Raw genomic sequence first — 26,732 nt, 5'->3', positions numbered from 1 at the left:
TACATTGTGATAATTTATAAATGAATTACTAAAGAATTAATGACTTGCACTGGTCAAGCATTTTTCACAATCTCAGGATGTTTTAAAGTGTGGTTTACGATGTGGTTTTGAAGGGCGGTCATTGCTGTAACAAATGAAATGCATTTGGTCAAGAATACTGTTCCAAACAGGTGAAAGTGTTCTCCGCTAAGTGACGGCTGACATCTCTAGGTAAAAGTCCCAACTTCTTCCATGTATTGCCTACACTTATCTATTTTATCAAGTCAGACTGATTTTTAAAAATTTTCATTTCATTACTATTCCAGAGAGACCAGCTGCAATTTCTAACAGCTGCAGGGGCTGAGATCTGCTAACTCACCAAAGACCAGGGGCTCAAATGATTTCTACAACACCAGGCAATGTGTCCTTTACTGTGATCATTTTAGAAACTTAGAATAGTTGACCTTTGACTTCAGATTCCTGTCACTATTTTGCCTTTCTGGAGACGGGGCTTCTAAGATGTGAATGTTTGGCTCCCTGTGAAATGAAGTGCTTCAGCAGCAATGAGCCTCAAAAGCTGAGGCATGGATCAGAAATATTCTATTATTAAACCAAGTTAAAACTAAAAAATAATGTGAATTCTGAATGAGCCACTGTGCAAAAATATTATTATGAAGTAAGTTTTAATCCCCCCACACTTACCCAGAATTGTTTTTCTAGTGGTTAAAATAGCTGAATGGCTTGCTAGGCCATTTCAGAGAGCATTTAAGAGTCGATCACATTGCTGTGAATCTGGAATCATATATAGGCCAGACCAGGTAAGGACTGCAGTTTCCTTGCCACAAAACATGGATCTCTAGATTAATAGTCTCGCAATAATGCCACAAGGCCATCACCGCCTCCAGAAATCCTGAGCAACACAGATGCTAGTCTTGCCAGCCAATTTGATTCACTCCATGTGATGTCAAGAAACAGTTTGAGGCACTGGATACTACAACGTCTATGGACCCTGACTACCACCTTTACAATAATACTGAAGACGTGTGCTTTAGAACTTGCCACACGGCTAGCCAAGTTGTTCCAGTATAGCTACAACACTGACAACTACCTGACAATACAAAAAATTGTCCAGTGATGTCCTTCAAAAGCATGGACAAATCTAACCCATTACCAGTCCAACAGCCTACTTTCAACGCTGTACAGTGACGCCAGGTTTGGGTTCCACCAGGGCCACTCACCTCGTGACCTCTTAATAGCCTATGTTCAAACATGGACAGAAGAGCTGAATTCCAGAGGTGAGAGGAGAATGACAGCCCTTGACATCAAGGCCACATTTGACTGAGTGTGACATCAATGAACCCAGCAAGACTGGAGTCAATGGGAATTGGGGGTGAAAGTTCTTTGTAGGTTAGAGATACACCTAGCACAGAGGAATATGACTGTGGTTATGGTCATCTCAACTGCTGAAAATGTGTTGCTGGAAAAGCTCAGCAGGTCAGGCAGCATCCAAGGAGCAGGAGAATTGACGTTTCAGGCATGAGCCTATTTTCAGCTCTGATCTCCAGCATCTGCAGTCCTCACTTTCTTATGGTCATCTCAACTCCAGGACATCTTTGTGGGAGTTCCTGAAGACTCTCCATCATAAGGTCACAAGTGGGGATGTTTGTTGATTGCATAATGTTCAGCATCTTTCACAACTTTTCCAATACTGAAGCAGTTCATAGCCAAATGTGCCAAGACCTGTCCACTGTCTACAAGGCACAAGCCAGGAGTGTGAAGGAATACTCCCATTTGCCTGGGTGAGTGCAGCTCCAACAACATTTAAGAAGCATGACACCATCTAGACAAAGCAGCTCACTTGATTGGTACTACATCCACAAACATCCACTCCCTCCATCAATGATGCTCAGTAGCAGCAGTGTGCATTTCTACAAGATCCACTGCAAAACTTTGCCACAAATTCTTAACACCTTCCAAACCCACAACCACTACCATCTAGAAGGCCAAAGGAAGCAGATAATGGGAACACTATGATATGCAAGTTTTCCTACAAGCTCGTCACCATCCTGACTTGGAAATATATTGCCATTTGTTCTTTATTGCTGGGTCAAAATCCTGGAACTCCCCCCTCCCTAAATGGCATTGTAGGTTCAAGAAGGCAGTTCACCCTCATCTTTTCAAAGAACATGCAATACATGCTGGCTGGGCCACTGATGTCCACATCCCATGAGAGAACAAAACAAAGTATTGTAAGTACTGCATAGTCCGTAGCTGTGTTTTGAGAGATTTGTTTGCCTAGAATCGGGAGCCAGAACAAGTGGGTCTTAATCCTTAATGATTGATAATGTATAGTTTTATAACAGTGAATCTTGCCATTAAATGTACACAATTAAAATTAGTATTTTTTTAAAGGAGAAAAACAAAACCAGAGAGTTTTAAGGATACAAGCATTCAGGAATTGAAAGCAATATACCAGGTCAATAAATAAAAGCAAATTACTGCGGATGCTGGAATCTGAAACCAAAAGAGAAAATGCTGGAAAATCTTAGCAGGTCTGGCAGCATCTGAAAGGAGAGGAAAGAGCTGACGTTTCGAGTCGAACTGACCCTTTATCAAAGCTTTGACAAAGGGTCAGTTAGACTCGAAATGTCAGCTCTTTTCTCTCCTTACAGATGCTGCCAGACCTGCTGAGACTTTCCAGCATTTTCTCTTTTGGTACCAGGTTAATAAGATTATTTAACAAAAATTGGGATTCCAGATTTTCCAGAAGTAAAATAGTGAAGCTAAAGATAACTTAATTTTCCAATAATCTTTCAAAATTTATTTCAAGTTTTATGGAAATACCTAAGAGTGGTTTATTTAATAAGATAATAGGTCACTGTGGGCATTGCAATTATTTTTATCGAGGTCTCACAGAAATCACAAGACTGGAGGTAGCTTGCTTTGCTGTAGACCATTACTGGGGCTGTTCATATGATGATTGGATGGAGAGTGCTTTGGTATCTAGAATGAGGTGGGGTCAAGAAGCGTGTGAGAAAGGGCTGTCCAAATGATCTCTGATTTGTGAAAGAACCCTCTTGCTTAGTTTTTTATCGGAAAATGTGATTGGAGGAATGTCTCAGTATTGAGTTTCCTGAACCAGCTGTGCCAGACAACCATGCATAATTGATAACTTGACCACAAATGCCAGGATATCAGAGCAATATCCTCTCAAACAGTCAATGCTTTATCTTTTCTCCTTGTCTAATAACCAAATGGTTTTCTTTTAGGTAAAGCCAATCTGTGCAGAGTAATCCATTTTTCCCCCTTTTGTTGAAGAGAATGCATGGTGGGTTTGCATATGTAATTTTGGACCATTTTAGAGGAAGCATTTATATTTCGTCTTTACCCTCTGTATGTCTTAACAACTTATTGCATCTTCATTGACTAAGTTTTTTTTATTATAAACTAATACTTGTGTTTATTAAGACACCTGGTTGATTGATCTTATTGTTCAATAAGTTTTAAAGCAACAGTCCACTCCTCCAGCTTCAGCTGTAACAAGGATCTTGCGGAGTGTAAAATGGAGCATATATGGGAAAGAAGTGAAGTTCAGCATCCTAGTTATTAAGGAAACAAAAAGATTTAAGAAATTGAATCTTTTCTTCTAGTGGAGCAAAGTAAATTATAGGTCAACATTTTAGTTGTTTAAATTTATGAATAGACGTGAGAGTCTAGATAGAAGCACATTTATTTTCCTGTTGAGGAACTTGAATAAGGGGTTATATGTATAACATTAAATGTACAAGGGACTTCCAAGGTTGGTGGTTGAGGCAAGGAAACAGTCAATATTCAAAACAAGATGAAAGAAAAGTGGATGAAAGATGGAATTATATAATTAGAATTGTTTGGTCATGTGGTCGGCAATGTTAGCCTAAAAGTACTCGATGAACCCACCTCCAACGTATTCTGAGGCAGACGTCTGAAGTTGCACAATCCACTGAGAGGAAAAAAAATTCTTCTCATCTTTGTTTTAAAAGGATGATCCATACTTGTACAACTGTGCCCCTAGTTTTGGATGCATCCATTCCATATCCGCCTTGTCAAGACCACTTTAATCAGGTCATGTCTCATTCTTTTAAACTCCAGTGGAAGCAAGCCCAGCTGTCCAGCCTAGTCTTGTAAGGCAATCCATTTACTCCAGATGTTAATCCAGTAAACTTCCTCTGAGCTGCTTTCATCACATTTCCATCCTTCCTTTAAAAAAGCAGACCCAAACGACACAGTACTTGAGATGTGGTCTCACCAATGTACTGCATAACTAAAGCAGAACATCCTTACTTTTATATTAAGTTCCATTTGTAATATAGTGTAGTGTCCCATTAGCCTTCTATATTAGCATACTGATGTTTTGTGATTCACACACTAAACAACTACATCTATCTACCCCTCAGAATTCTGCAGTTGCCCTCTGTTTGAGTAACACTCTGCTTTTTTATTCTCCCTGCCAACTTCATTTCTTTCCCATATATGCTCCATTTGGCAGATTTGTGCCCATTTGTTCAGCTTCTCTATAATGCATCTGCATTTAAAGAAATCAACCAAATATAGTTGCAATGGCAGAACAGTCACTTCTATTGTGCTACAAACTACTAGATCACATCTGTGCGTTTTCCACGTACAATCAACCGTACAATATTATTTGAAGAAATAGCTAAGGAGAGATAAAGCAGATGCAAAGATCTATTTGGATAGATTTTCAAAAAAAAATGTGATAATGTACCACAAAAGATTTACTGTCGTGAGCCTTTATCCTCACTAAGTAAAATATGATAATATAAAAGATAGAGATGGTTGCAGGGCAATAAGAAGAGGTTACAGTAAAAGGATATTTCTTCAAGTGGAAAGATACAGTGAGTGGGGCCTCACAGGGTCTGTGTTAGAGCTGCACTAATTTATAATGTGCATAAGTGATCAGGACTTAGGAATTGATGGATCAACATCAGAATTTGTTGAATACACAAATTGAAAGGTATGGCAAATTGTGTCAGGATGATAAAAGACTTCAGGAAGATATGACCTAGGAGAGAGAGCTTAAAGATGATGGGCATGGTTCACAGAGTGAAATGTGAAGTAGACCTTTTGAAAGCAAGAATATCGAAAGAAGTTGGTTTTTAAGAAAGTCAGATTTTAAATAGAGAGAGGAATTTGAATATTTAGATACCCAGGCAGTTAAAAGTGAAAATATAAGCCATCAAGGCCATGAATGGAATCACTGGTCATGTGTTGAATAGAAAAGCAAGGAATTAATGTTGAATTTGTACAACATGATTTAGATTGTGGTCAGTCTGTTTTGGATATCCCACAATAAGAATAATATGAAGTCAATGAGAAATGTGTTGCTAGGATTGAGAGTCACAGTAAAGAAGCAAGACATGAGAAGATGGGCTTTTGAGCTGCAAATAATAATGATAAACACCTGTTTGTTATCTTTAAGACTATAAACTGTTCTAATGAAATAAATGGTGATGGATTGGCTTCACAGTTTGTTGAGATCATAATAAGAGAACAAATTTAAGGTAATTAGTAAAGAAATGGAAACGATTACGTTTTTTTTAAATTCAGTCTTGCCTTTTCAATTTATATTACTCAATTAACTTTTATTTTATCACCTTGTTTTTCATTTGAGCATTATATTTATTGTTTAAAACAAAAACCTTGCCAATGCTGAGCTTCAATATCTATAGAATTCATACAGGTAAAATCAGTCAGCTGAGACATAACTCCATGCACTAGTTTCCAAACTAGCAAAGACCGAACAACAAAATTTCACCTGGTCATGTCACAGGCTTCACCAGATGAAAATAAATGTTTTATTTTCAGAGTGCTATATGATAGTTGATCGAGCCAGATGAGAATTCATTTGTAAGTGAGAGGGCTAGGATTTGCAAAGATTGAGATGTCTTTTGAATCCAAAGACTGTATTCTACTTTCTTCCATGATAATGTTTTCTAATATGCTTAAAGGTATCAAATATTTACTTATGTCATATCTACTCTTCAGACTAAACTAATATGCATTGCTTAAGACCTGAATGTATTCTTTTCAATCCTATTTTCCAACTTTAACCTATTTAATTACATACCTGCTTCTGCAATTACATGGCATGTATAGTTTTAATATTTTTATTCAAAAATCTTTGTTACAAAATTATTAATTTCAAAAATATGAAAATATAACATAACACAAACAACAATAAATCAACTACTATACTACTGTACAAAAGAACTACACTCATTACACATAAATAAATAAATAAGTAAATAAGTAACGCCACTCAGCGTAACAAGACCTCCGCTCTCAACCTTCTACAGCATCAATTATTAAACCTATGTTTGCTCAAAATTCTTCCTCTCAGGACATTAGGCTTATTAAACCAAACCACCATGGCTAGCAAAAGCCGTAATTAAAATGCTGGACAGATTTCCTTCCAAATAATTGTAAAAGGCCTGCCATGTCTTATAAAAATTGTCCGTTTTCTCGTGTACCATGTTTGTAAGAAAGTCCAAAGGCATGTGTTCCATAATTAACTTATGCCACCCTGACAAACCCGGGGGTTTCTCAGCACATCAGAATGTCCTTCCTCGCACAAAAAGTGAGGATGCTAAAAAGCTGCTTCCCATGCACATCGAAGGGCGATAAATTCAGCAAACTCAGGAGAAGAGAAACTGAGTCCACCTTGACTTTGGTTCCCAAGTCTCTCTGTTACTCCCGCTACAGCGCTCCAGTATGTACAGAACCTCTGGCAAGACCACTAATGATGAGTGAGGGTACCTGTATTTATTTTACATTTGGGGCACATTGAAGATGCACCCTACTTAAATTTTGCAAGACAATCTGGGGCCAAATGAGCCCTATGAAGAATCTTTAACTGCATAGCCTTAGTCCTATTACATATCAATCTTCCTTGCACTCTCACAAATGTCCTCCGAAGTTTCTGGAGGGATCTCCAACCCTAAGTCTCTCTCCCAGACCTCCCATAATCGCTCGATGTCACCCGAGGAACCCCCCACCACCACCAAATGTAGAGAGTACTCACTGAAAGAGTGCTCTTAGCCTGAAACACCTTCTTTTCCGTATCAGATCTACAACGCGCAGTAGGAAGTGTAGTCTCTTTTTGGATAAAATCTCTGATCTGAAAAATCCCTGCTTGATAATCCATACTTATGAGTTATTTGATCAAATGATATTAACATTTCATCTTCAAACAGGTCACCCAAACAAGAGACTCACCTATCTGCCCAGGACTTGAACCCGGGATCCATTGTCCCTGGCGGGAAACTTGGCATACCAACTATGGGAGTATGTAACAATGTTTTAGACATATTACCCTCCATCTGTGACATGCCCTACATGCTCTTACAGTATTAAAAGCTATTGAATTGCAGTAATGTTCCGCAACTATCCTCATTTTGTCCTGAAGCAACAGGTTAATAAGAGGACACTTTGCCTGGGAGGCCTCAATGTTCAACCATATCAACACCAAGTCCTCACAGACCCAATCACTCTCAAAAGATAAAAGGGAGCTTAATTGATATCTTCTGACATCCAGGACATCCACTCCTCCCAACCACTGTGGCATTTGCAATTTCGTAAGCTTGATAAGAGGCTGCTTATGGTGCCAAATAAAGAAACTAAACCAATCATTTAATTTCCAAAACATTTGTCTAGGAAAAAGTATGGGAAGCATCTGCAGAGGGTATAATAATGAGGAAGAACATTCATTTTAATAAAAGTAACTCAACCTCGCTGTGATATTGGAAGGCCCCCCCACCCCCCTCATCTTTGGTCTTATTTAATCTTGTCAAACAAATGAACACAATTAGCCTTGAATAACTGATCAAAACTATGGCTAACAGAGAGGCCCAAATAAAGAAAGCCTCCCTGTGCTACTTAAAGGGGAACCCACCTTCCCCCAAGACCCCCATAGGCGTAGCCTCCAATTTTGAAAAAAATTGATCTTATAATCTGAGAAAAAGCCAAATGAATTAATACATTGTATCAACTGGGGCACCGAAACTGCTGGGTTCGAAAGAAAAATGAGAACGTCATCCACATATAATGTGAACTTATGCACCTTTGACTTTACCTTTGGGGCAGCCATATTAGAAGTCCCACAAGTGGCCTCTGCCAGCGGCTCAATCACCAATGTGAAGAGCAAAGGTGAGAAGGAATAGCCTTGCTGACTGCCTCTACTAATGTTAAAATTATCAGGCTTTATACCATCAGTGAGAAACGCTGCCAGAGGATCACTGTAAAGGACCCTTACCCATCTAGTAAATACTCCACCTAGGCCAAACCACACCAGGGTATAAAAAAGATACAGCCATTCCACCCGATCAGATGCCTTCTCTGCGTCCAAGGAAACCATCAACCCTTGAACTGACCATTGCTGGCACACTTCAGTCATGTTAAGCAGTCTCCTAACATTATTAGAAGATCTGTGCTCCTTTATAAAGCCCATCTGATCCTCCTTAACAATAGAGGGCAATACTCTTTCCAACCTCAATGCCAGAGTCTTCGATAAAATTTTAAAATCAGAGTTTAAAAGCGAAAAGGGTTTGTAAGAAGAACAGTCCTCTGGGCTCTTCCCTTTCTTGAGGATAAGGAAGTTATTAGCCCCTCACAAGTATGGCGGGAGGCAATCCTGACTGTGAATATTTATAGATGTCTAACATCGGTCCTGACAGTATGTTTACAAATTTGTTTAAAACACACTGGGCAAGCTCTCAGAGCCCGGGCACCTTTCCACTTTGAAGTTGCCTCACCGCCTCCTGTATCTCTTGCGCTGTTAACGGAGCACTGAGGAGAGACGGCTGTTCAGCAGACACTAGGAAGATCCAAATTCCTAAAAAAAAAACTCCATCTTATCCCATCTGTCCTCTCAGCATTCAGACTGGTAAAGTTCAAAGTAAAACCTCCAAAATGCCTCATTGATCTTTTTAGCATCACAAGTAAGAGTCCCATTCCCTTCTCTAATAGAAGCAATAGACTGTGAGGCATTCTTCTTCCTGACCAAATATGCCAAGTATTTACCCGGCCTATCACCTTGCTCAAACAACATCTGCTTCGCAAAGGAAAGTTCCTTCCTTGCTGTATGCATGGAGTTTAAAGTGGATCGAAGGGCTGTGATCTGCTGCAGCTTACTCACTGACGATCTACTGTAATATGCCATCTCAACTGTCTTCAGTTGTGCCTCAAGCAGATGTTGCTGCTCTCCCTTTTGTCGCTTCTGGCTGGCAGAGTATGAGGTAATTATCCCTTGAGCATAGGCCTTAGCAGCCTCTCAAAGAATGGACAGATTACTAGCTCTTCCTAAGTTGGTGGCCAAAAAAGTCAAATTTCCCGAGAGAAGAATTCTACAAACTTGCTGTCCTTGAGGATGAAGGGATCCATTCGCCAGTACTGTGAGCCCGTTGCCTCACACTCCATCTTAACCATTAAATACACTGCTGCATGATCAAAGATGGCAATATTCCCAATCAAACAGGATATCAGCAAATCTAAATAAAAGCTGCTGGAGTTAGGAAATTATCAATCCTTGTGTGGCATTTATGAGGTTTGGGAAAGAATGTAAAATCTCTGCCCGTAGGGTGTAAACATCTCCAAATATCTACCAACCCTAGTTCCACACATAGACCACCCAACTGTTTAGATTGTGGAGAAAGCTTTGGGGGGCTTTTGGGCATTCTTTCCAGCACAGGGTCCATAATGCAATTAGTGTTCCCCCCACAATAATATGCCTTGCGCCAAGGCCATCAGTTAGAAATTTAAGAGAGTGGACTGGAGGACAGTAGACATTCAAAATACCATATTCCTCACCATGTATAAGGATCTTAAGAATAACAAACTGACCATACTCACCTTTAGCACAATCTATTAAATTAAATGGGAGACCCTTCTGGACAAGTATTGCCACTCCCCTGCTCCTAGTACTAAAAGATGAGAAAAACACCCAATCAAACCCACCCTGCTGTAATTTCAAGTGTTCTTTGTCATTAAGATGAGTCTCCTGTAACAGAGCAACGTCCACCCTCTCCTTTCTAAGGTTTGACAACTCCTTTTTGTTAACTGGTGAATGACTCCCTCTGATATTCCAGGTGCACCATTTGAGAATGCTACTAACCAAGATCCTTTACAGTCGCCTGCCGAGAGGAAGAATTTGTCTTACTGCACACTTAGCATACTCAAAAGGAGACTCATAGAGTCTATTCACAAAATACCAAAAAAAAACTAACTACAAAACACAAAAGACTCTTAATGGGGAAGTCTACCCCCTGCCTACAGAGGGTGCTTACATTTCCCACACACCCCCATCGCCGCTTTCAGCTCCAGCTACACCCCAAACCCCAGCAATGGAAGAAACCAAACAAGGACATTGTAAACACAAAGATATAAGGAAAACAGTGAGCACTCTGCCCATCCCCTACAATTTATCAATACCACTCCAGCTCTGAGAAAAAAACCCACCAACAGCTTCTTTGGGAAAGGAGTGACAGTACAAGAAATAAAAGCAAGCAAGACAAAAAAAAACCCAGACACTATTGTCCATGTCCATAGATACATCTACATTATTTTAAAGTGTCCAAGAAGTTTTTGGCTTGCTCCAAGGAATGAAATGACCGCAAAGTCTCCTTGTAAGTAATACGAAGCAATGCTGGGTACCTCATATATTGAATACCAAGGTCCTTTAAACTTTTCTTAACCTCATCAAACGATTTCCTCTTATGGCTCATTGCCACAGAAAAATATTATCTTAGTTCCCTGATAGGTCAGGTCCTGTGGATCTCTCGCCAACCTTCCAGAAGTTTGCATACTCTGTGCCTGTCCCTGTAGCATTGAAATCATATCTGAACTAGGCAGGGGCACTGATGCTGACCGGATCTGCGCAACGCATCCCGGTGAGCTCTGTCAATCTTTACCCGTTCGGCCTTGGCATCCCAGCCAAGAAATTGTGGCAACCAGTCTTCAAAAAGACTTGCTGGCTACCCACCTTCTACTCCCTTTGGCAGACCAACAACCCAGATATTTTTACTCCTACCTCTATTTTCCAGGTCATCGACTTGCTCAGTCAGGGCCTGAACCTGTTTCTCAACGGCCTGGATCCGCCCTGCCGAGGACTCAACCTCGGTCTTCGACACTGTGGTCCACTGATCAACCTCTCAACTCATTCTCCAAGCCCTTCCAACTCCTCCTCATGCTTTTGCAACCTGGTTGAGATGGCTCCAGTTGATTACAAGTCTCTTCCCTCATCCCCTGGCTTAGGTGTTGGATTGTTCCGAGTTTCTCCACGACGTTCCACTGTGTAGGTATTTCTTTCACAGCTGCAGAGGGAACTGCAGCTGCTTTCCCAGTTAGTCTCGGGCCGTCCCACTGTTTTCAAGTGTCCAGAGTGTTGAGACTCAGCCATTTGCTTCCCCTTAGTCATTCTCACACACTCAAAAGGATTTAAACGGTTACTTTACCATTTAACAATTTTTTTTACAAAAAAAGTAAGGTGGGGGGTAAAACAAATTACTACCTCTCCGCCATTTTGAATCCCACCCCAACGTGGTTTGTATTTTGATTGTTCTGAGATCTGACACCAATTTTTGTAAGTTATATAGCTTATTTTTGAATGCGTTGCCATTTCCCAAATCCATTCCCATCTTCTTTGGAATCCATGTATAAATCCTTTCGATCAAGTTTCTGATCCAGCACAATGCCAAAGCAGGTCTTATCAGAGTCCATGTGGTATCCTATTGACTGTGACAAAGTTAACTACTACCTGCTTATCCTTCTCTGTCTCCTGTCTACCTCCTGCAAAAATGCCATCCCATATTCCCAATTCCTCCGCCTCTGCCGTATCTGCTCCCAGGAGGACCAGTTCCACCACAGAACACACCAGATGGCATCCTTCTTTAGAGACTGCAATTTCCCTTCCCACGTGGTCAAAGATGCCCTCCAATGCATCTTGTCCACATCCCGCACCTCCGCCCTCAGACCCCACCCCTCCAACCGTAACAAGGACAGAACCCCCCCGGTGCTCACCTTCCACCCTACCAACCTTCACATAAACCAAATCATCCAACGACATTTCTGCCATCTCCAAACGGACCCCACCATCAGGGATATATTTCCCTCCCCACCCCTTTCTGCCTTCCACAAAGACCATTCCCTCCGTGACTACCTGGTCAGGTCCACGCCCCCCAACAACCAACTCTCCCGTCCTGGCACCTTCCCCTGCCACCGCAGGAATTGCAAAACCTGTGCCCACTCCACCTCCGTCACCTCCATCCAAGGCCCCAAAGGAGCCTTCCACATCCATCAAAGTTTCACCTGCACATCCACCAATATCATTTATTGTATCCGTTGCTCCCGATGCGGTCTCCTCTACATAGGAGAGACCGGACGCCTCCTAGCAGAGTGCTTTATGGAACATCTCTGGGACGCTCGCACCAATCAACCACACCGCCCTGTGGCCCAACATTTCAATTCCCCCTCCCACTCAGCCGAGGACATGGAGGTCCTGGGTCTCCTCCACCGCTGCTCCCTTACTACCCGACGCCTGGAGGAAGAACGCCTCATCTTCCGCCTCGGAACACCTCAACCCTAGACCATCAATGTGGATTTCACCAGTTTCCTCATTTCCCCTCCCCCCCCACCTTACCCCAGCTCCAAACTTCCAGCTCAGCATTGTCCCCATGACTTGTCCTACCTGCCTATCTTCCTTTCCACCTATCCACTCCACCATCCTCTCTGACCTATCACCTCCATCCCCACCCCCATTCACCTATTGTAATCTATGCTACTTTCTCCCCATCCCCACCCTCCTCTCATTTATCTCTCCACCCTGCAGGCACCTTGCCTCTATTCTTGTTGAAGGGCTTTTGCCCGAAACGTCAATTTTCCTGCTCCTTGGATGCTGCCTGAACTGCTGTGCTTTTCCAGCACCACTGTAATCTAGAATCTGGTTTCCAGCATCTGCAGCCCTTGTTTTTATCTATCCTTCTCTGTTAGCAGCCTTTGACATTGTTGACCACTCACTCCATGTAATGTCTCCGTACTGTTCTCAGCTGGTTGGGACTGCTGTCACCTGGTTCCAGAGATGAGCTTCTAACCTCATCTGTGCCATATCTACAACCACCCATTTTCGTCTCCTTAACTTCAGTCTCAGCTAATCTTCTGAAACCCTCATTCATTTATTCCTTTGTTGCCTGGATTATTCCCACACACCCAGGTTGATATCCCACATTCCATCCTCCACAAACTACCTGTGCAACAAATCTCATTCCCTTTCATCTGTGATTGCTGACCTACATTACCTGTTAAGTAATGTCTTTAGTTTAAAATTCTTATAATTGACTTCGAACCCTTCATGGCCTTGCCTCTTTATGTCTTCATAATCTCCTCCAGTTCCTAAAGCCTCCAAACATTTGCATTTTTTTTTAGTTCTGACCTCTTGTGCATACCTAAGTTTAGGTACCCCAGAATTGGTTGGTGTGCCTTTGGTGTCAAGGCTCCAAGTTCTGTAGTAGCCTCCTTATCCCTCTTACCACTATCCCATAAGGCACTTCTTAAAACCAATGTCTTTGGTCAAATTCTTGTTCAGCTGATCTATTCTCTTCTCACGTGTTGGAGTATTTTAATAATGCTACTGTTAAGCAATTCACAACATTCCATTATGTTAAAGGCACTTGATAAATATGAATTTTGGTGGTGTTCATGGTTCAATGACTTTTTTTTAATGTATGAGGTATGAGCATTTCTGTCAGGTTTGGCATTTGTTGCCGATCTCCAATTGGATTGATTTGACTCTCCAGGCAATTTCAGTTAAGAGTCAATCACATTACTGTGGTTCTGGAGTCACCTGCAGCCAGATTTTCTTTCCTAAATGACCTTCGTAAACTGGGTGGGTGTTAATGACAGTTGACAATGGCTACATCACTGTATGATCTGTCATGGGTGGATTTGAACCTATGTCCCCAGAAGATTATCCTGCGGCACTGGATTAGTAGCTCAGTGACATTGCCGCTATGCTTCCCCAGTACATTTGCACTGTACAATTCATTATAGCACTATGGACTCTCTCTGCATAGTGCTATAAATTCCATCAATGGAATCTTCCCACTCCTGAACGGCCTAGGCCACGGTGAGAAAGTTGGAAATATCATGTGAAATAGCCAGCAAGGAACTTTTCAACATCAAGAGCAAAGTATCCATTTTTGATCAAAGTTGTTGAAAAGTCAGATGAGATTCTCACTCGTGCAGGGGTGCCATGGTGGCAGATTGGTGGGCATTTCTGCCTCACAGCACCAGGGACCCAGGTTCAATTCCAGCTTTGGATGACTGACTGTCTGTATGGAGTTTGCATGTTCTCCCCATAGGTCCCCACTGGGTTCTTCAGTTTCCTTTCACAGTCCAAACATGTGTAGATTAGGTCTATTGGCTTTGTTAAATTGGTCCATTGCTAAATTGGTCCATCGTGACCAGGCTAGATTGATTAGCCACGGAAAATGTGGGGTTACAGGGATAGAATGGATGGGATGCTCTTCGAAGGCTCAATATAGACTCAATGGACCAAATAACCTGTTATCTGAACTTAGGGATTCTATGTTCTAATGAGCAGCAAGAGAACTTTTTATGTGAATTAGCATGCATTAACATCTTATAATTAGTTAATCTTGCCTCATTATTACACAGTTTTCCAATCTTTCTCAGACTGAATAGAAACTAGACAGTGACAAATCCCAACATGAAAGTCAGAGTGGTACCACGGGACTCCAGCTCACGACTTGCTGCTCCAGACCTCTGCCAAGCAGCAACATCACAGGGCACACTGCACTGGCAGAAACCAGTCATACCCCTTGTTCATGGGCCTTGGTATCCAACACAAAGCAGCCCCATCGCAACATCATTGCACTGGTTCTGCACTTCATTGCTACACTTGGGAGCACGCCAGCACTTTTCATTGTAATGCCAGGACACTTTCTGCGCAGGGACATGTACCCCTTCCATGAATTGGAGCAGGATTCATCTCTGGGATGGATCTGTTCTGAAGAAAGGTCAAAGGACCTGAAATGATAATTCTGCTTTCTCTCCACAGATGCTGCCAGAGTAGCTGAGTTTTTACCAGTGATTTCTGATTTCCAGCATCCACAGTTCTTTGGTATTTTGCATCTCTGGGATCTTCACTTTCTGTCTTAGTATTCTGTCATACTGTGCCTACTTTAATGCACACAGCATATCTGCCTTGCCTTTTAGCACTCTGTCCCCTCAACCAGGACTTAAAAGCTCAGTATTTCTATCCTGATTTCCCTTTTAATGTGCACACAAAAAACCAGGCAGCACGTCGTGATTGTCAGCAGATCAGTCAAGGAGGTGGACACATTGCTGTACAGCACCATACTATGTAATTCTCACAATTGCACCATACGCTGGCAGTGCATGCAGCACAAACATTGCACTAGCCTCAAATGGTGACCTCCAAATTAAGGGGAGTAGTCCTCCTATCAAGGAATATATTGATAGACTTTATTTTGAAAGGAAATAATTATTTCATTTTTAATATCCCCTTCTTTAATTATAGCCTGTCTTTGAGGTTCACACTATATATCTTTAATGTTCTTAAGCATTGTAATATGCTTCTGAGTATCTGTTGACAAACATTTATAACTTATAAAAATGCTTAATTAACTATTCTGTAATAAATCTTCCATTGAATTGCAAAGCATTGATCATCTGCTTTGTGAATTAAATCAAAATGTGCTGATAGCAGCTTTTGAGATCAACATTAAAAATGAAATGAAAAGTTTAGTTTTCAATTTCCATTATTTACATAATTCTTTTTGCATCCTTTCTTTTTTTGTGTCCTCTTCCAACTTTCCATTCTGTATAAACACCTCAATCCAAATTATTTTGTATCACCCAAATTTCAGCAGATATTGATGGAATTTTATTTCTAAAAGCAGCACATTATTTGCTTTCTGAACTATAACATCTGGATATGCTTTGCGCTAGCAAATTGAGATTTCACTCCCAAATGTTGATCATTGATTGTCATGAGGACAATTTAATTGTTGGTGCCCCTGTTATGGCTTCATGTGATGTATGTTGTAGCCCTTAATTTTAATACAGGAGGAAAAAGCCCAGGATCTGTCCTGGGTCTCTGCTGACTTAACCAATACTGGCAGGCTAGTCGTTAAAGCTTCACTTACCAAAATTCATTTATTTTTCAGAAAAAAGCAGCGCCAATATGAGTATGAGAGAGCTAAAGATGTGCTTTGATTAAATATCAGCTGTAACCCTTTTTTCTTCTTACATAAACCTTTGAGAGTGAGACTGGAAGTGAGAATAGGAAACTTTTGCTGTTCTGCCCATTATGACATGTGAACATAAAATGCTGAGTTTAAAAACTCTACCCAAATTCTCGGATTCAATAAAACAAGAGGTTGGTGGTGTCTGTCCAGTGGAATTCTACAGGGATCAGTGCTTGGAATGCAACTATTTACAACATATATTATTGACGTGGAGGAAGCAAATGTACTGTAACCAAATTTGCCAATGACACAAATATAGGTAGAAAGGCAAGTTTTGAGGGATACAAACAGTTTGTAGAGAGATATTGATAGGCTAATTAGGTGTGCAAAAATTTGGCAAATGGGGTACAGAGGTTGTCAACCACCTGATGATGGAGCGGCACTCTGAAAGCTCGTGCTTCCAATTAAATCTGTTGGACTATAACCTGGCGGCGTATGATTTTTAACTTTGTACACCCCAGTCCAACACCTGCACTTCCAAATCAGGAGTACAGAGGAACCTTGATTATGGGCGGGCACAATTTCTTTCGGATAATTGATTATTCGGTTAATTGATTTCCTCTGGGGCTTGGAGTTTTCTGTGAAGTCTGTTCCCCGTTCTGGAGACTAGGCAGTAGCACATTGTGCATGAGCCGCAACACAACACCCGCCCCCCTCACCCTGTCCCCATCCCTTGCATGCCCCCAACTTGTCCGCCCCTCCCTGCCCCTCCAATCCCGCCTGCCCCCCTAACTGTGTCCCCACAACCCCGTCCACCCCATCCACCGTCTGACCCCTGTTCATGCCCCCCCCCCCCAAGGACAGCAGACTGCTGCTGCGCCGCCTTTGTGGGGTAAATCTCCAAATAGTACGCACAAACACACAACTTTTTACTGCAACATTTTGCCAGGTTCCACCTCTGCCCTGTACAGGACAATGTTGGAGAGATTATCTGGGGAAGCTGAGTTTAGGGTTCACCTCTATGTAGAGCTCCAGGGAAAGTGTGGGGGTGGAGGAGAGAAAAGGCAGGAGGTCAGTCATTTAGAGACGGTGCCTGGACTGTCCAGTACTGTTCTCGGCAGCATTTCAGTGAACCAAGTTCGTTTTTAATCATTGTACCTGTAAACAAAAGACGCGATCAGGGTTGAAACATCTTTGACGTAATGTTTCTGTCAGGATCTTGAGATCACCTTCAGATAATCCGATATTCGGACATTCGAGATTCCTCTGTATAATGTGGGAAAATATAAAGTTGTTTAGTCTGGAGGAATAACCAAAGAACAGAATGTAGCAAACATTTTATTAACCGACACCTACGACCAGGAGTATCATGATATTAACATTTCCTATGTTCATATATTGGTGAAATATGGACAGATATAAGTAAACTGAAACATTCAGTATGCTACTTGGTCTACACCAAGTACCAGGGAGAGTTTAAGCAACTAATAAATTGACCAACACCAAAATCAGTCAACTTTCTACATCAAGAATCCCACTAACAAAAGGCAGATCCTTGAATTAGGAAACAGCATCAAAGCTTAAAGCCATGACACAGGTGAAGTATGTAACAAGGTAATAGAGTAGAAGTGAACGTCTGAAACTTATAGCTCAAAGTCCTCGATTTGTACTACATCAAATTGTGCTTTAAGCTCAAATTTTGATAGACCTATTGGAAAAACGTGATCTGACTGTAAGTGATCTGATAGTTTGTATAAGGTTTACGAAATATTAGTACATGACACTCACATTTACAATGAAACTGCAAAGGAAACTAGATGAATAACAGCAATCGAAATCAGGAAGTGTCTCAAATGCAGGACAGAGGCTAAGGCTGACATAAGGAAGGCTATGTGGAAGCATGAGGAAAGTATGGTACGCTGCACTAAAACAAATAGCAAAATGTTCTTCAAACATAGTAAGAGATTCATGAAGAATAGGTTGGGGCCCATAAAGAACAAGCAGGTAAGCTGCTCAAAATTTATATAAATAATTTGCCGATGGGAAAAATCTCTAAATTTGCAGGTGATGCTAAGCCAGGGAGAATAGTGAATTGTGATGATGATGCTGAGCAACTTCAGAGAGACATTGATAAGTTGGCAGACTCCTGGAAGATGAATTTCAATGCAGAAAAATGTGAGGTAATACATTTTGGTAGAGGACAATACACGAGGCTCAGTGGTACTACTTTGAGGGGAGTACGGGTGGCATGGTGGCTCAGTGGTTAGCACTGTTGCCTCACATTGCCAGGGGCCCAGGTTTGATTCCAGCCGTGGGCGACTGTCTGTGTGGAGTTTGCACATTCTCCCCGTGTCCGTGTGAGTTTCCTCCTGGTGCTCTGGTTTCCTCCCACAATCCAAAGATGCGCAGGTTACATGAATTTGTCATGCTAAATTTCCCATAGTCAGGGAAATTTAGCATGACAAATTCATGTAACCTGCGCATTAGTGCATTAGTCAGGGATAAATGCAAAGTAATAGGGTAGGGGAATGGGTCTAGATAGGTTACTCTTCGGAGGGTCTGTGTGGACTTGTTGGGCCGAAGGGCCTGTTTCCACACTGTAGGGATTCTATTCTTCTAAGAATTACATGCATAATTCTCTGAAGGTGACCAGACAAGTTGAAACAGTTGCTAGAAGGCTTATAGCATCCTTGGGTTTATAGAGTATTAAAGTAAGGAAGTGATGCTAGACATATAGAAATCATCAGTCAGACTACATTTGGAGTATGGCATTAGTTCTGTGCATCTTACTGAAGGAAGGATGAGCCCCGGAGGGAGTACAAATGAGATTTACTCAAATGATACAGGGAATAAAGGATTTTACATACAGAAAAGAAAGAGAGAAATTGGGCTTATTCTCCTTGGAGCCAAGAAGAATAGGAGGTGACTTTTATGGAGGTGTTCAAAAACCTGAACAATTTTGACAGGGTAAAGAAGGATGTCAGTTTCCACTAATTGGTATATCAAGACCAGGAGTCACAATTTCAAGATTGTCAGCAAGAGAGCTAGGAGTGAGGGGAGGAGAAATCTCTTCACTCAGAGTTGTTAGGATTTGGAATGTACTGACTGGAAGAGTGGTGAAAGTGAATCTTTTTGGAGGTTTCTCAAGAGAGCTGGATGTATAATTGAAAATTATGAATTTACAGACCTACAGAGATAGTCCCATTCTTCAGCTCTATCTGAGGAGCTCCTCTGGGAGCCAGGTCGAATGCCTTATGTACTGTAAAATTCTATGACTTTTGATAAAAGCCTTTGGAGGTCATTTAGAAAGGCTATGTTCCTAATGAGATACAAGATGAAGACTTGGAACTAACAACAATGGTAATCATGCACACAAGGTTAAAAATTGTCTTCTGTGCAAAACAAGTTGTCCCGAGGTTTTAGTCTGAAATGCTAAATGTGGCAAAAAAAAAGATTTGTCAGCCTAGAAATATACAACGTGAAACTAAAGAATACAGAAATTTGTCATAGAAAATTTACCATCATTGCATGGAGATTTCTGGAGATGACAGTATGGAAGAATAAGTGCTTTGTTTCTGAGCGGTTTTTTATTCATGTTTTGTTATAATCCTTGATATTGTACTTCATCCTTCTATTCTCTGCTGATGGGGACACATTCCTCAATGTTTCAATTCCTAGGTTACAGTGCACATTGCTTGACAATGCAATGATTGAAATGCCTCATCACTGAGAATTGTCTCCTTCCTTTTCAGGTGCACTGTGGGTGTGCATTGTATTAAATCCTCACTGCAAACCAGACGAGAAAGTGTCCTGGCTCCGACAGCTGAAGAAATGGAATGACATGGATGTCTGTCCACTGGAAGATGGAAACTATGGCAACGAGTTACCTAACATTACCAATGCCCTTCCTCAGAGCTCCAATCAAAATCAAGGTTAGTGCTGCATCACATGGTGTAAGTGACTCTTAGTTTTCCAAACCCACAAAGTGAAAACATATCAAAGTTCGGAACCTTTTGAATTTTTTTTATTTCATTTGAATATTGTCATTTTACTTGAATAATACCATAGGAGTGAAGATGCCTGGAAACAAATTAGAAGGTTATTTCTCATCGAGATCTTGGTTAACATCGTAGTGGGAAATTTCAAATGTTTTATTAACCTTGGAGTGAAATGCATGCAAGTTCCTCAGCCTGACTCACTTAGTCATATTTTTGTTGCAATTTACTTTCAGGTTGTTTATTTGATGGCCTTGTTCATTTTTGGAATAATTACAGAGCAATCCTGTTGAGGTTATGTTCGTCATGAAATATTGTTGGACCTCAACAAAGATTTTCCTTTTCTGAGCAGATTACTGCAAATGCTTGAATCTGAACTGAAAACAAAAAATCCTGGAGATCACAGTGAGTCACATCTATAGAGAGAAAACAAGCTGATGTTTCAAGTCGAGGTGCTTTCTCTCCATGGATGCTGCTTGACCCACTGATCGCAACGCTTTTCCTTTAGTTGGGTTGGGTGTTGGAATTTTATATAGAAACTGTAAGTTACAATTCATGCATATCAGTTATTCAAGGAATTACATAACAGCCTTGTAACTTGATCACAAATGTAGTTTTAGCAACAAAGAAGTAACTACAATTAGATCTGAAAATTGATTACTTCAATTTAAACAAAAGGAATTGAGTAGTTATATAAAAGGATTACAGTACATTACTTAACCTTGAAAATATCTCATCATTGAAATAATAGTTAGTAGGAAAAGTAATTAATGTGAAGTAGACAGAAATCATTTACTGTACAGTAGAATTTCCTATTGTCAGTCCTGTTATAAAATGCATTGGGTGAAAGTTTGAAGTTTGTTAACTGCATAATCAATAAAACCTGAGCAGGTAACCAAAGTAACCTTTACAAATTTCTAATAGTGAACATGGATTCTAACTAAGTGTCTTTTTTTCTTTCAATCCATTCATTCTACTTTTTTTTTGTTATTAAATTGAATTGGAAGAAATATTGAGGCCACTGCTGAAGAATCTCAGTTTCTATCTATTTAAAATATGGAGGGTCCCATCCACAGAGCATGTACATTCAGGTTCTTTCAGTAGTAAAATGTGCTTACTGCAATTTTTTAAGGTACAATTGTCATGCAAATTGTCAATTCCTTATTTTGTGATGGTAATTTATTGCCAGCAAAGGCTTAAGTGACATGTTAGTTGAAATTATGTAAACTGACCATCTTAGCAATGGAAAATGAGCCATTTGATCTTTAAAAAGTCTAACATAATTTTTGATCGTAAATTGTGAGCCATAATCCAAAAGACATTCAATGATGACATGGAACATTTTTGGCTTACATAGAATTTTACAGAGCGGAAACACACTATTCACTGCAACCAGTCTATGCCAGTGTTCATACTCCACACAATCTCAGCAAAAAACCCATATCATTCACATATTATTATGACTGGGTTTCAGATGGCTAGAATCATTGTTTGCAGAACTATTGATGCCGATGCCAAAAATAAATAGTTTCAATGGCCTGAAAGAAATAGGATGATTGCAAGTACCGTGAAGTCAAGATCAGAAGATTATATCTCAAGTGGAGCTGTGTAACCAGAGAAAATGCTGACTGCAATGGAAAGCAGAATGGTTTTCATCGTTAATATTTAAAGGACCGGTTGGCTAATTATTTGGGTAAGTTAAGTTTTAAAAATCTGTTTATGTATATTGTTTTTTAAATTGATTTTTTACTCCTTATAATGATGAGCTATTTCAATATGGATGCCAATTTTACTTAAATAATTTATTATACCTTAAACACTGTAAAATGTCCATTCTTGAATCTGCACTAGAGACAGTTGCTGCTCAGTCTTATGAGACATGCTTCTAAAATAACTTGTCCTCTGATAAAGCATTGTACAAAGTAATTCATAATTTCTGCATTTTGATTACAACAGATTCTTTGATGTCTACTTCAGTGATAGATGGAAACAACGATATGCTTGAAAAGGAAGGCACTTCAGAAGATTTGGGGATGACATCTACCAACACTAGCAAGACATGAGGAGAATAAAATTGGCATTCAAGGAGGCCAACCAATAAAAGGCTGAGGTCATCCACAGAATCACTTAAAACTCATTAATATCTCTGATATCAGCAATCTGGGTCAGAAAATGTTCAGTCAACCCAACCCAAATCTAGCAGGAAGTGAACTGGGGTGGGGCAATTTGTTCTAAAGAAGTTAAATATATTGGTGTGCAGTTTCCTTTGCACAGACTGCATGACATAATCTTAAAACACTTAGACACCAAGGTTGACAAGAATGGCAGTCTGCATCATCATCTCTTCACACAAGAAAGAAACCACGAGAAAATGTTAATGCTGTAGTTGCAGCTTGTCGCTCCATCTAGATTCCAGCAGGCAGCATCATATTTAACCGGCTCTACTTTAGTCATAATTCTCCCAGCCAAGAGAGAACACTCTCAACCTGTGTTCTTATACGTGGGTGTACATCTCTACTACTTTGTGATGGAATCCATTGATAGCATACATACTGTTATGTGCATTGAATCCATATGACGCAGTCAGATTAAAATGCTCAATATTTGGGTTGTTACATCAGGACCAGAATCATTATCACAGAATATTATTCATAGAAACAGCCAACTGGGAGTACGTGTGATGTATGGACAGACGTGGCCAAGATAGTCCATCAGTGTTTAGTTTTTGATGATTTTGAAATGATCAGCAGCTTCAATTTCAGAAGTTTGCAGAATAATGTGATCCGTTTAATATAATTCCTGTGTATGTAAAGCTTGGTTTGCAAGAAATTATAAAGTTGCTGTATACTGTTCGCGTACTTAAATTTGAATGTACTTCTGAATTAATTTGCACAATACAATGTAATTGTAGTGACAGTTTAATAAATGTTATTTATACTGCCTGGATTGCATGAATGTGCTGGGTTATTGAATGACTCACCGTCGATTTCTGTTAAGGGTTAATGTGTCAAAAAGTGAAAGTTGAGAGTTCTAACACATTCACGGAACAACACATGACTTATAGAATATTGGTTTTAAAAGATATTCTGTAATGGAAAACAAATATTACAACATTTCTAGGAACTTCTTGACCTAAAGATAGCTTCAGTTACCAGTAGCTATTATAATACATCAGAAGAAGTAATATACCAGCAAATCAAAAGATTGAGCAATCTAATGTGATTGTGACATCCTGGGATCTCTTCATTTAAATGGTCTTGCAGAAGATAGGCAGGCAAACAGGAAAAAAAAGTCCAACTTCTGAAAGATTAATTCACCTATTGTAATTAACTTAATTTGCTGCTTCAGTCTGTGCTAATCTATTAAAATTGGAGTTAAATTGCAAGCAGGGAATAGATTTGTAATTACTTTAACTATTACCAATACTGTAAGGTAATTATTTAGTTGTATTGCACCAGATGATGTCAGCAGTAATTGTTTAACCTAAGAAAGCTTAAGTGATCATCTGATCTTAATCTAGTTTGACCATTTCCTTTCGACTATCCAGCTCTATAATTTCAACAAATTTTAATCTTAATATTTTCTGGATTGACTATTGCAAATACCTTGCAGAATATAACATCAAGAATGTTGCACTTGATCATTTTTATGGCTGTTTTAAAATAAGTATTAGAAAAAAAGCTAAGAGTGAGACAAGAGTATGCATTAGATTGTGAGAAAAAAAGGCTGGAGAAGTAGTAATGGGTATCAAAGTCAGAGGGACTGAATAGGTACTTTGTATCAGTCTGCATGGTAGAAGACGCCAGTAGCATACCAGAACTTCGAGAGTCAGGGGGCAGAGGTGAGTGTAAGGCTATCATTAAGGTGAAGGTGCTAGGAAAACTGAAAGGTATGAAGATGGACAAATCACCTGGTTCAGATGGACTACATTCTAAAGTTCAGAATGTGATAACTGAGGAGGCTAGTAGTGATCTTTCAGGAATCACTGGAGTAGGAGCTAATTTAACACCTCTGTTTAAGAAGGGAGAAAAGCAGAAGATAGGAAATTGTAAGCCAGCTAGCCTGACCTCTGTCATTGCTAAGATTTTAGAGTCTATTATTAAAGATGAAATTGCAGAGTATTTGGAAGTGCATGATAAAATAGGGCTGAGTCAGCACTGCTTTGTCAAGGGGAGGTCATACCTGAAACATCTCTTAGGAAGGCAAATGCACTGTTATCATTCATTTTGAGAAGATCAGAATTCAAGAACAAGGATGTACTTTTGAGACTATGTGGTTAGACTGCATTTGGAATATTGTGAGCAGTTTTGGACCCTGTATCTAAAGAAAGATGTGCTATTATTGGAGGGTGTTCAGCGGACATTTACAAGAAGGATTCCAGAGATGAAGGGCCTGTTGCAAGAGAAGCAATTGAGGACTCTGAGTCTGTACTCAATGGAGTTTAGAAGGATGAGTGAGGAATCTCATTGAAACTTACAGAATACAGAGAGGCCTGAATAGAGTGGAGAATGTGTTTCCACTAGTAGGAGAGACTAGGACCTGACAGGATAGCCTCAGAGTGAAAGGACAACTGTTTACAACTGAGATGAGCAGGAATTTCTTCAGCCAGAGGGTGGTGAATGTGTGGAATTCATTGTTGCAGAAGTCTTCGGAGGCTAAGTCATTGAGTGAATTTATAGATTGAGATAGGTTCTTGATAGTAGGGGATCAAGGGTTATGGGGAACAGGAAGGAGAATAGGGTTGAGAAACATATTAACCATAATCAAATGGTGGAACAGACTTGATGGACCGAATGGCCTAATTCAGACATATATCCCCTTATGGTCTGATTCATGTTTTAAGAGTTAATGCCTATTCAAAAAGTATGAACGTACAAAAAATAATGCAAAGTTGTGGAATAAATGGATAATCATTTGTGTGATTGCTTGACTTCGACAGAAAACAAAGGAGACAATAATTCTGAGAAAATATTATCACTATAACGTAACTTGTACATAGACTTCCTCTTGGTTGAATAAAAGTGCCAAGCCTTGACCTTGGAATCCTTTATCTGACAATTACAAAATCAGCTTCACTTATAGCTCTGTCGTGGAAATCAATAAACAGATAATCTTGGTTGTCACCAAGTTAGATTTAATGCTTTTATTTTAAAAGTCTCCAAATAGACTGTAATGTGCCCAGGTGAAAAGGAGTGTTGACAAATGAAAATTGGAGACCGAAGTCCTATTCCAAGAAAAGAATGAGCTTGGGATGATATTTCAACATGGCGACACAACATAGAAGCCCTGAATTTACTGTATATTGTTGTATAGCCTTTTTTTAAAAGGGTTTATGCAAATCAAAGAGAAGAATGTCATTGAAAGGGAGTAGAAATTCTCTTCAGCTTTTGTCAACTTGTATCGGCATTAAAGTCAGATAAAACACAGACAGCTATACAGGAAAGCTCAAACAAAAACAATAATTGCTGGAAAGGCTCAGCAGGTATGGCAGCATCTGTGGAGAGAAGGCAGAGTGAATGTTTCAGGCCCAGTTGGCCTTTTTCTTAGAATACAGGAAAGCCACCTTTTACACAGTCCCAGCAACAAAAAATCAGCATGCGGTATACTGTCCTGATTTTTCTCCCACTTATAAATTAATTCTACTTTTAAGGAAATAATTGACAATTTTGTACTGTTCATATGGATCAGATTTGGATTGAGTTGGCTAATCTAATTGCACGTGGGAAAAAGATGAGAATACATACTTCTAACATAGTATAAAGCCAAATGTCTTTGATAGAAACTGCTATCAAATCCTATTAGTCCTTCAAGGTTATGGAAAAGTTAAAGCATTACTTCAAGTTAAGTACCAACCAGTTAAGGTGCTGACCTGTAGAGTTAACCTCTTGTTTAAAGTATCTAAAACAAAATAAAATTCAGTCTCTTTATGACCAAAGTCAGCATTTTGTTTCTACAGATCTAATTTATACTGTATGTATCTTGCTTTACAACTCTTATGACTAAATTTCTGTGCTTTAATTTTCTAATATGTTACTTCATATTGCTGCACCACTGTCCCATTTGGCTTTCTAAGGCACACACTTGTTAATATGCTTGACGATTGCATTGCATTCCCCCTTCTTCATTAAACTGTTTTGCATTGATTTAAAAGTTGCTGTCTTCTAAATATAGTAAATATTTTTCTACTGTATGAACTTTCCTGACACAAGCCATTAACGTGCAGTGAACGTTGCTATTGTTAAAGACTTGGGCTTATATATTCAGATGCTGAATTGCAAATCTCTTTATGGTCATGGAATGAGGCACAAACTAGAAAGTGAAGGCTTATTGTTTTTTTTTCTTCATTTACTCCCTTAGGAAAACTACAAGTAAGTAACAACAGACTATTATTCGCATCTACTAGTGATTATTGAACCATATTTATAGAAGTCAGTTTTTTTGTTCTTTATTTTGGAGAATTGGGAGGATAACCAAAAATTAT

At 39.8% G+C, this 26,732-nt stretch overlaps 1 protein-coding gene and 1 long non-coding RNA gene across 7 annotated transcripts in view; both read left to right on the top strand.

Moving 5' to 3' along the window:
* zswim5 (zinc finger, SWIM-type containing 5) overlaps positions 1 to 26,732 on the top strand; it is a 269,540-nt gene that overhangs the window by 197,447 nt on the left and 45,361 nt on the right. For all 6 annotated transcript variants that reach the window (XM_087990545.1, XM_087990543.1, XM_087990544.1 and 3 more), the window contains one exon: positions 20,009 to 20,188. In XM_087990545.1, coding sequence (XP_087846671.1) covers positions 20,009 to 20,188 — 180 coding nt within the window. The remainder of the gene's footprint in view (positions 1 to 20,008; positions 20,189 to 26,732) is intronic.
* LOC148149119 (uncharacterized) lies at positions 20,196 to 23,197 on the top strand. Its single transcript, XR_015758136.1, has 2 exons — positions 20,196 to 21,944; positions 22,208 to 23,197. It is a non-coding gene; the product is annotated as an uncharacterized LOC148149119 (long non-coding RNA).

Source organism: Chiloscyllium plagiosum, unplaced genomic scaffold (genome assembly GCF_037043375.1).
Source record: "Chiloscyllium plagiosum isolate Xiang-an unplaced genomic scaffold, Cpla_swu_hap1 HiC_scaffold_9, whole genome shotgun sequence".
In the NCBI taxonomy this organism is placed as follows: Eukaryota; Metazoa; Chordata; class Chondrichthyes; order Orectolobiformes; family Hemiscylliidae; genus Chiloscyllium; species Chiloscyllium plagiosum.
Note: the sequence above shows the minus strand (reverse complement) of the source record. Positions and strands in the feature narration are given on the sequence as shown.